General features: G+C 33.0%; 2 protein-coding genes across 2 annotated transcripts; one reads left to right on the top strand and one right to left on the bottom strand.

The window, feature by feature from the left end:
- Window positions 1-1145: 1145 nt before the first annotated feature.
- LOC149487023 (uncharacterized) lies at window positions 1146-7506 on the bottom strand. Its single transcript, XM_089697237.1, has 6 exons — window positions 6678-7506; window positions 5668-5759; window positions 3037-3257; window positions 2613-2841; window positions 2263-2411; window positions 1146-1944 (listed from the first exon to the last, which is right to left on the bottom strand). The coding sequence occupies exons 1-6, from the start codon at window positions 7342-7344 to the stop codon at window positions 1737-1739; spliced, it is 1566 nt and encodes a 521-aa protein (XP_089553363.1). The 5' UTR covers window positions 7345-7506; the 3' UTR covers window positions 1146-1736.
- Window positions 7507-7600: 94 nt separating this feature from the next.
- LOC149487022 (beta1,4-N-acetylgalactosaminyltransferase B-like) lies at window positions 7601-10261 on the top strand. Its single transcript, XM_089697236.1, has 4 exons — window positions 7601-8653; window positions 8832-9104; window positions 9297-9512; window positions 9622-10261. The coding sequence occupies exons 1-4, from the start codon at window positions 8319-8321 to the stop codon at window positions 9749-9751; spliced, it is 954 nt and encodes a 317-aa protein (XP_089553362.1). The 5' UTR covers window positions 7601-8318; the 3' UTR covers window positions 9752-10261.
- The last annotated feature ends 1086 nt before the right edge of the window (window positions 10262-11347 follow it).

The following is an 11347-nucleotide window of genomic DNA, read 5'->3' as shown; positions in this document are numbered from 1 at the left end:
GAAATTTGTAATTTGACGTATGACAAATCAGTTAAACTTGCTCAATTTGATATTTTGATATAAGTCAAAAACCGTGTTTTCCAATTACAGCACTAGAGCGCATTATGCGGCATAATGCTTAACGTTGAATGTTCCAACTACAGCAACGCTTCGCACAATCGAGCACTCATAAAAGTAATGCGCGTGAATTGATGCGTACAATCGATTTATCGTTAGTAATTATTAATTGTTGGAAAAAATTTTAAAGCTTTCGTTTCATTGTAGTTTTTTCGAAATAATCAAAGTTAAATCAAATTGTGTTAAAAAAATAAATATAAGTATGGATGAAGGTACAAACATTGAAAAAAATGTTAATGAAATTTTTTTCAACATTGAACTTAGCGCAACCTGCTGGTGCGTTTCACGTTCCAATTAAGCATCAGCATAATTCGGCATTGTGCGCCACTGAGGTCTGAGTCGCATTATGCTCTGTAATTGGAAAACAGCCGTTCATGAAGAAAATTTTATCGTCGTAACCATTGAAGTATTATTACTAGAGAGGGCACCACGAACAAAATCTGTGCAACAAGCGCGGCGGCGCGGGGCGGCTAGTGAGTCATACACTTTGTAGATATTCTGCCTCTTATTACTTATAAATTAAAACCAATCAATGTAACAAATAAATACATATTGTTTAATGCTTTTAATGTTTATCTTATTAAAAAAATATGAATAAACTTATCAATTAAAACCAATCAATGTAACAAATAAAAATTGAGTTTGAGACGATTGACTCTAACTCGTGTTAAAAAAAGTGTAGTAGCGATGTCCTCTCTAATGTACGTAGTACATGTAACTCAATGGTCGTAACGAGGTAATTTCAACTACTGTTTACCTACCTTTATGTACCTTTAATGAAGGTTCTTTTTTCTTGGTAATGAAGCAAGAAAAAATAATAGACATATTTTTATGAATCAATCGTTTATTTTTTAATAAAGTTGCGACTACTTTCAAATAACATTATTACTCTAACAAAAAATCCCTTTAGCAATAAGCTCAAATTAAAATATCAATAAATAATCATAATAATTAATGTCATTAAAGTCATAAATTTCGGTCTGTAAACATTTTTAGTTTTTTTACATTAGTGTAAAATATACTTAACGCTGAAAAAAACAAAGCGTTTTTTAATACATATAAACCGCTATTACATTTAGCGGTAATAAACGTTATCTTTTGTTAAACTTAATTGGAACAGTAATTTCAATGTTTAATTTAGAATTTTAACACGTCACGTCATCTTAATATTTATTCGAACATATTAAGTAAAATTAATTCGCTTATGACGTATAAACTACAAGACTAACATTTTTTTTCTTTTCTTGAGAATGGTTGCGTTTTTTATAAAAGCCCAGGTGTCCTTTCATAAAACATGTATAGCTAAGCAGTGAAAAGTTTTATCAAAGTTTTTTATACGGGCTGTGTTTTTGATGCAAGCCAAGGCGAATATTTTATGAAGGCCGTGTATACGCGGTGAAAAACAGCACTATTTTTAATTTATATTGGGACACAACCAGGTGGATTATAGCGAGAACAAATATTTCACCGCTAAAAAGGGAAGTAGCGTGTTAAACGTTAGCGTTGTTTGACATTAACAAATTTATAGCGTTTTTTCATGTAACCACGAAGGGTTTATTCAAACGGCGGGTCTGCACAGAGCGAGCGACACTTCTGTGACGAATTAAAGTGATAAGACGTTAATCTTTATTAGGGCACAGCAGGGGAAACTTGAGCGGCGATATTTGCACGGTGCGCGTGAGCGAAGCGGTGCGTGGGGATCGCGGCGAGCGGCCGCATCGCGCGGCGGGGTAGGGCCGCGCGCGCAGCTCCTCCGCGCTGCGGAACGTGCCGCGCGTCACTCGCCGCCGGTATAGGGATGTGACTGATGTCTCTTGTAGGAGGCACCTGAAAATTGGTAATGGGTGTTTTAATGCGAATTTACCTAATTCTCATTGGAATAGCACTTTATAATTATTTTTAAGTCTCGGGCATAAGCCGTATTAGCCATCTTTTCATTCACAGCTTCGTCCACATAAAGTAACCATGGATCCATGGGAATGAGAAATTCATAGCGGAAAAAGTATGACACTCTCTATCCTCCATACTATCTTCAGACAGAAAAATCATATCATACAATCTGTCAATTGACTACGTGAAAATGAAGAAAAACAAATAAACAAACACAGTTTCTCATTTATTATATCAGTAAGGATTAGAACTTACTTTTCCAATTCCGAAAGCTGCTGCTTTGGAGTAGAAGCTGCGACGGGTTTATTTCTACCGAGTCTTGCTCGTGTCGTCTCGAGTAAATGTTGCGTCACCAACGGTTGTTTTGTTTCCTTTTGTGTTGGTTTTGCTCGAACAGGATTATTCTAGAAATACATTGGATTTTCAAAAAATGATATTTGTTATCATTCAGAAGGCTATAAAAAGAATTAAACGCGTTTTTAGTGACGCTACAATTATTAGGCTTGTTTCACATTATGTGGGATATGCACGCTATTATGTAAAAGTTATTAAGAACTGGAAGTAAGAGAATAAACAAACCACGTTTGAGTAGCAATTCTTCATACCTTTGTTTTTCTCAATTTCACGTTTGCAATATCCTCCGGTGTAATGGTGAGCCTTGGGCCCGGTATACGCGATGGGGCGGACCCGCATCTTGGCAGCGTATTCGCCCGTACCGGTAGTTTAGAGTTCTGCGGGGGTGGAGGAGGCGGAGGGGGAGGGGGAGGGGGAGGCGGTGGAGGAGGTGGTGGGGTTGGGGGACAGGATGGCTTCTGCGTTTGGGTCTCTTGAGAACTGGAAAAAAATAAGAATTCGATGTACCAGTTGAAATAAAAAAAGGATGGTATATGATGAGGATGGTATATATTTTAAGTAGTACTTAAAACAAATGAAATATAGGTAAGTATACATAGTTACCTGTCATTTTTTTTTAATTTTACAGAAATAACAGAAACCATAATAAGCTATGTACTAATAAACCAATTTTACCTGAGCTTACCCTCGAGTTCCTCAATCTTCCCCATCATTCTCTTCATCTGCTCTTGCATACACTTGTTCTCTTTGGCCAACGTTGCCTGCGTCTGACCCATCTCTTGTATATATCTTTTTAATTCCTCAACTTCTGCAGCGATAGCATTTTCTTTAGTCTCCTTTTCAGTTATTGGTTCCCTTATCATGTCCGCGTACAAGCCAGTAATAGACTGTACGCTCTATGAGGAGCAAATGGAACAAATATTAGTATTTAATAGCATAAGTATTATGTTGTTAAGATTATAGACATACACTCACCGGCACGGAATCTTGGCCACTGCAAATTTTTGCGTAAAATAACACTATTTCTTTCCTACTACAAAATTCAATAAAAATTTAATCAAAACTAGTTACTTTAATGTTTTTACTAACTTTTAGTAATAATTGGAAGTTTATAAGAAGTACTACCGCGTAGATATGAATTAAACAAGAATTTACGCTTTTCCTGTGAAATTTAAATGATTTCTTAAAAAATGCACAAAAATTAGAAAGAATGTTTCCATAAAAATAAATTGAACCTTTTAATATAGGGTGTTTCCTTCTCTTGCCTTTAACACTGTTTGCATCTAGTCTGACATACTCCAGAAGACATTTTTGATGTCCACTTGACCTATAGTGTACCAAACGGCCCCAGCTGTATTTCTAAGCTCATCTAACATTGGTGCTGGGTTGGAATCGAACTTTATGTTTCTTTTAAGCATGTCCCAGATGTGTTCTATTGGATTAAGATCCGGGCTACGAGCTGGTCACTCCAATTTTTCAATAATAACCTCTTGAAGGTACTCTTATACGCATCGTACGTCACGCGGACGTGCGTTATAGTGTATTAGTAGCAAATTTTCTTCACTGATAAACCTGTAATAGGGCTGAACATGTTTCTGGAGAATTTCCTCGATGTAACTGATCAAATTTAAGCCATTATCTACGATAACTAACTCCGTGCGAGCATCGGAACTTATACCTCCTCATACCATTATTGACTCTAAATGAAAAATCACAGTTTGAGTGTGGTGATGGGTGAAAACCTCTCTTTTCGTCTCCTCTATACTGACTCTTGGCTATCAGAAGCTCGTAAAGTGCCTTAGCAGTCATCTGTGAACACCTCACGAGCGCACTGGCTGTGGGTCCAGTTTTCATGTTCTCGTGCAAAACGAAGACGTGCTTCTCTGTGATGTCTGAGGAGTTCTGGACGGCGTGCTGGTCTGCAAACCTTCAAATTAAGTTCCTTCATTAGTCTTCTCACGGATTGCTCACTCACATTTATTATCCTGGTGTTTTAGAGCCGGTGGCGTATCTCGAAAACTGTCAGAAAGCCATTTCTAAGTATCTCTTGAACAATTAACGGGTCTTCTCGAGCTGATGTGCACCTCACGCCTTCATTTCCTGGTCTGCACGTATAGCTGCCAGTCCCCTGGTATCTTCTCCATGCATAGTGCATCGCTGAACGTGGTACGTACTGTACATTAGGTACTTTACATTGCGGCAGTCATTGGTCTAACATTATGATGGCCTGAGCAGGTTGTTCAGATGTTAACGGCATTTTTTATTGTTTGTTATGATCATTGACTACAGTACAACAATAACAATATCTTATAACGGCATAAACGATATCGAAAAAAGTTTAAAACGAACAATTCGTAACTTCGGCTTAACCGCACAAATCACAAATTTCGAGTAACTCTTAAAAAGTGGTAAAAGATTACTCTCAAACTTAATGATTTCTTACCATAAAATTTAACAAATATGTAATATGTTAACATATCTGCATACAAAAAAATCGTGAAAAACACTTCAAACTTTTTTTATCGGCAAATTTGTAAGTGGCCAAGATTCCGTGCCGGTGAGTGTAGTTAAGTTCGAGTAGGGGCGAGGTGTCTCTCTCGTCCGCATTAACAATTCTGTTGACAGAAATTAAAATAGGTAAAATTTAATTACCTAAGATTTTTTTTGCTTACGCTCCCTACGTTTACACACACAACAGCCCTTATCCGTACATGTCACTACTACATCCAAAGCCAAACGGACTTCGTGAAATAGAATAACTTGTATAATGAAATTACGCCCTGGCTTCGCCCGTGGTACATGTTTACGTTTTCTTTCCATAAGAACCATCTTCACTTCACTTCACTTCGTACTTCAAGCAATATTATAAAAAAAGAATTAACGAAATCGGTTCAGCCGTTCTTCAGTTTTTTGCTTAGCAATACCTACATTTGACGATTAATTTTTATTATATAGATTTATATTTTAACAAATATTTTTTTTCGTAAATTTTATATACATATATGTATTTAGTTAACTTTATGTGAACTCTATCAAATAGATTATTATATAAGATACCTAACAAAATAAAACAAAAGTCGCGGGTTCAAATACAGCTCACGATAAAAAATGCATTCTTTCGCGTTAGATTGTTCTATTTTCCGAGAAATTAAATAAAAAATATGATAGTATTAATTATATGAATCGTAAAATATCAGTTGAGTAGGAGTGCTTTTTATGGAGTGAACAATTACGACGAAAAAAATTAAAATACATAGCTAATCACAATATGTATTTAAAAACCTATATTAAAAATATTACAGTTACCTTTTTTCCGATCCATGAACATAATTCCATTATTCGCCAAACGCGCGTACGGTTACTTCGTCGTAGAACCTTCTCTCTCCTAGGAGTACCAGCTATACACAAATAATAATCTACATGAAACTTTGCACTAGATGTTCCCATAATTCCCATAACAAATCAATAACATCATATTTTTGTAATATGAACTCAGACAAGCGATATTCGATACGCGAAATGTTCGAACAACAAACAAAAATTAAATAAAGGTCCTAACAAGTTTTCGACCGTTACATATTTTTCGAAGGAGAATGGTATTGCGGCATGATGTCACTCTTCTATATATATATCACGTCTAATACAAGTATACTTAGAATATTTTCGCAGCTTGTTTACATACGTAATAATCTCATCTTATTTTCTAATCATGAAACCTATATTAACTATCTATTTTAATTAACAATTACAGAGTATTACGTCACAGTATTACTTATTTCCAATAAAATATATTTAGCGAGTTACAAACTAGTTAAAATAAATAAATTTATTTTTTATTTATCTAACTAGTTACACGGTTTTAATTGGAATGGTTTCTGACTTCGGATTAAGATCGATCGGCCTTTCCTCCTATCGATCGATCGATCGATCCTAACCACAAATCTTGGCTTTTGATCTCTTAGAAATATAAAGGTACCAATTATTAATTTTTAATTATTATGATTTAAAGCATGTAACTACTCTGGTAACTAGTATTCCTCTGTGAAATCTGTAGAGATGGACCTTAAATTTTTTTTAGACGAATGAAGATGGATATATCTCGATAATAATAGGTACCATGACAAAATGTTCATTTGTTTATTAGTACCTACTTAACGAGTTGAGGCATAGAATATTGTTAATTATTCTCTTTCTAGGATGAAATTACAAAACGGTATGGATATACATATATAATTCCTGCAGTTTTAGGCGTGAGTAGAGATAATTTTGTTTTTTTTTTATAAAGTGTGAGATAATAAAATATAAAAAGTATGTACCTGGGGTATTATTGGCAGAATAATTTATAACATGTTTTCGAGACCGAAAAATCGCATCTTTAAATAAACTGGTATCTGATTTTCTTCGTCTTTTTCGCGTCTTAAATGAATAATTGCTATTAACCGATTTAAATGAAGCTTCTGACTCTGAACAGAGACGATTTGACGAACTTGATGTTCCATGTATTTTTGGTTCAGTAAGATCTGACGCGCTTGATGTATTGGACTCGATGGATTTAATCTTTTTCCACGGGCGCAAATTCCTGTGTTCGTCATGAGTCTCTTGTCTAAATCTCTTAGACCTAGCTGTATTCTCGGTGGACGTCGATTCCTCCAGGTCGTATTCATTATAATCTTTATTAAAAGATAAATTTATATCCACAATGTCACAATCTTGTACAGTTGGTTCAGTCTGTGTAGAACTATTCGTCCTGCTTCCTTCAGAACTTACGTCAGGCATAATTATGGTTACGAACGGCGGTGTTTTGTTATTTTCACAATCCTTTGAGTCTTGAAATGAAACGTAAATACTCTGATCCCAAGATGTATCTAATCCACTTTCTCTGTTATATCTTCGAACAGGTTCTATAATGTTAGATAGGGAATCATCTTCTCTATCCGGAGTATCTATGACGAAGTTATTTTCTTTTTCAACAATAAGTGCCATGTTGATGTATATAAAATGCCAGCATTAAATATAATATTAATAAAGTTTTTACTTTGTAGTAGAAATTATACTATGAAACTAAGCTATGAATTAACTAGCAATAATCTAACCAACTTGCACATAATTATTTGAATAACGAACTATCGTAACCACTAAAAATGGTTCGATTAATTTATTTTTTTTCAAACTACCGTCACACAATAAAATAAATTTTCTACCGCGGATTTAAACGTACGATCATAGATAATACTGTATATGCGTACGATCTTGTAACGAAACAAGACTAGAGGAAAATCTACGATACGCAATTGCTGATGGCATAGTTTTTTTAACCGTTTGTGGTTTGTACCGTAGCTGTAGTGTGTTCATCACAGGTGGCTAAGATGTTTAATTTAGTCCTAATATTAAGGAAGCCCATTAATGATTTCAAGTATGCACGTTTCTCATGCACATTGTTTATAATCACTTTATAATGAATCAAATCAAAATTCTCTAAGGCCGCCTTTCCATCTGCAAGAAAACTTGCGCTAGAAAATATGTCCGACAGTCTGTCTGACAGCAGCTTGCAAGTCTACTTGCAGCCGCAGGTGGAAACGCGGAATTCTGAATAAAAAGCGGGAAAAAATAAATAACACTTTTTGTACGTAGTGACAATTCTGACCGACAATCTGTCGGCCACTGGGCACTGTTTGCAATTTTCATTGTCTAGACTTGGTACCTTCTACCTCTATGGTCTAGAGTCTAGACTGCAGGGACCACAGGCAAGGACATTGCGGATTGCCCAATGGGCAAGAGCCTAAAGCTGTCAAAATTCAAATGTCAAGTCAATATTCAAAAACATTGAATTTTTCATGTTTGTTTTTCCTATCAAATTAATGTATTATTGCAGTTTATTAAAGACAAGATAGTAATATGAAAACCGTGAAAATGTCGGAACCATGACTTCTGTTTAGAAGTAAAAAATTTGATTTATCATGTATCATTTCAACAAAAAGAAAATTTTGTTTTGTTGCACTGTAGTGGGATTATTATTATTATTCTTTCATTCCAACAATGTTTCAAGGAAAAAATATGATTATATTATGAAGGAAAATATCATAAGTAGTCTCCATGTAGGAACCTCCGAAAATTATACAAGCACAGCATACGTAGAATGTGAATATTATGATGTTATTTACGATGAAACATCCTTACCTATAAGTTTGGTTGATGCGGATTTAGAAGAAATTCACAAAATTAAAGAAGGAGGAGAATATGCTCCATCTGAGTGTAAACCAAAATATAGCACTGCTATTATAGTACCATATAGGTACATATTTGACTCTTACTTTTATTCCAATTACATTTCTCTAAGGATACATTATATATTCATTTTATGCCTGCCGTTTGATTTTTTTTTATATTATGTACTTGGTTTACTTACATCATATTCTTAGTTATTTAGGCAGGTATATGTTTCTATGTAATAAAACAACTTTTTCTTACAGGGATAGAGCTGAACAACTAAGAGGGTTTTTAGTTTACATGCACTCATTTCTGCACCATCAACATATACATTACCGAATCTATGTTATAGAGCAAGTTGACACTCATCCATTTAACAGAGCAAAATTGTTGAATATTGGCGCATTAGCTGCTATGCAGGCGGGATATCCTTGCCTTATATTACATGATGTGGATTTGTTGCCTGTAAAGATTTCTAATATTTATGCATGTCTTAATGCACCAAGGCACATGTCATCGAATATAAACAGCTTTAGGTAAGTTTTCTTTTGAATTTTATTTAAAAATACAATTACAATAGAATGCAATAAATTAAATTAAATATCTCCTACAAAAATATTTCAATATAATGTGTAATATTAATTCTAAGATAAATTCAATGTATGTTTTCACAAATATTATTTACTACTTACTTTATTTTCGTTTTACATAAATATTTTTTGTTACAGATTTGCGCTGCCATACTTAAATATATTTGGTGGTGCCATATCCATATTATCAAAACAATATAAAAAAATAAATGGAATGAATAACAATTTTTATGCCACTAGTGGTGATAATGATGATTTATATTCTAGAATTGAGGCCTCTTATTTAAAGTTATGTAGGTTTGATCCTACCACAAGCGAATATTATATGACAACACATAACTCAGAATTTGAAATGTGAGTATTAATTAATGTACTTCTCTAGTTTGTATAACTAATACAATATTTTTAACTGAAAGTACAATCATCTATTGCAGCTAAAATGGTTTTTTGTATGACTTTTCAGTGAACAGAAAAAAAGCAAACTTACTTTTACTAAGAAGAGTATGTTAGAGAATGGATTGAATTCAATTGAGTATACAGAAGTGGCGACAGTACTCCATCCATTATTTACTCATATCATGGTTGACTTGTAGATTTTAGTTTAGTTGTTAGTTGCTTAGTTCCTGGTTTCTAGTCATTAATGTACCTGCCATTAGAGTAAGTATGAAATACTTTTGTGGAAGCCTTTATTTTTATGTTTTAGATTATAGAAATAGTGCCTTGCATTGTATCAGAGCAGGTCTTTATTTATACACAAAACATGGTCAGAAGCAATAATGTTATGTATGACTGTATCAAAAAGTTCTTCATACTACATGTTGCTAGAAGTTATGGTTACACTAGTCATATCACTAGAATATTCAAAGTTCCTGAGAGTTTTACTGTAGCATTGCTCATCATATATTTCAAGCAATAATTCAGGTTAAACATTATTTTAGAATTATATAATGTATGTCAAATTACTGGATTAAGTTTCATGTGCCTTTGCTTAGATGTTGGAATGTACCTATTCAATTGTAAATTGTCATAATATGCATTGTCATGTAGTTCAAGCCGTCCTATAAAACAAACAAGTTAGAATTGTTTCTGACAATAACACATATTATATGGGGTTTGACGCACTTGGTGCACTTCTCAACTTGTACACCATGCTCAAATGGTGAACTTAGCAACTTGTACACTTCTCAAATGGTACACTTCGCGACTGGTACACGTCTCAAATGGTGCACTTCGCAAATGGTGCACTTTTTAAGATTAGTTGAGATTTGGAAAAATTGTGTAAAAATGAAAGAATTTTTAGTTTTGGATGTTTAATTTTTATAATTATGTCAACACAATAATAATAATTAAACTATACAGAATCACCTTAAACACTATAACATTTTGGGTCATTTTTATTTTTTCAAAAATAAAAATGTGACTCGGATATAATAAAAATAATATAATTATGTCAAAAAAAAGTAGATTTACAGTAAAAAAATATCATAATAAAGATATGATATAATATCATATTATATCAATAACCTTTGTAATATTATTATTTAACTTTTAACTATTACTTGTATACGTAGTATATTATTATTAGTCTGTGGTGCAACTTTTTTTGTATGGAGTGCACCGTCTGTTGTATACGTAGTATATTATTATTAGTCTGTGCTATTACTAATTAAATAAAAGCTTTAAATTAAATCATAACCTGTTTCTTAAAAACAAATTAGTAAAAGTAATAATAAGTAAAACTTTGTAATTGTTACTATTTAATAATTAAGTACTTATTATTACTTTTACTAATTTGTTTTTAAGAAACAGGTTATGATTTAATTTAAAGCTTTTATTTAATTAGTAATAGTTAAAAGTTAAATAATAATATTACAAAGGTTATTGATATAATATGATATTATATCATATCTTTATTATGATATTTTTTTACTGTAAATCTACTTTTTTTTGACATAATTATATTATTTTTATTATATCCGAGTCACATTTTTATTTTTGAAAAAATAAAAATGTCCCAAAATGTTATAGTGTTTAAGGTGATTCTGTATAGTTTAATTATTATTATTGTGTTGACATAATTATAAAAATTAAACATCCAAAACTAAAAATTCTTTCATTTTTACACAATTTTTCCAAATCTCAACTAATCTTAAAAAGTGCACCATTTGCGAAGTGCACCATTTGAGACG

The sequence above is a fragment of the Colias philodice genome, chromosome 7 (assembly GCF_061535455.1).
Source record: "Colias philodice isolate Cphi_HAF_F1 chromosome 7, ilColPhil1 Martin Lab GWU primary, whole genome shotgun sequence".
Lineage (NCBI taxonomy): Eukaryota > Metazoa > Arthropoda > Insecta > Lepidoptera > Pieridae > Colias > Colias philodice.
The sequence above is the reverse complement of the archived record's forward strand: the minus strand, read 5'-3'. Positions and strand labels throughout refer to the sequence as shown.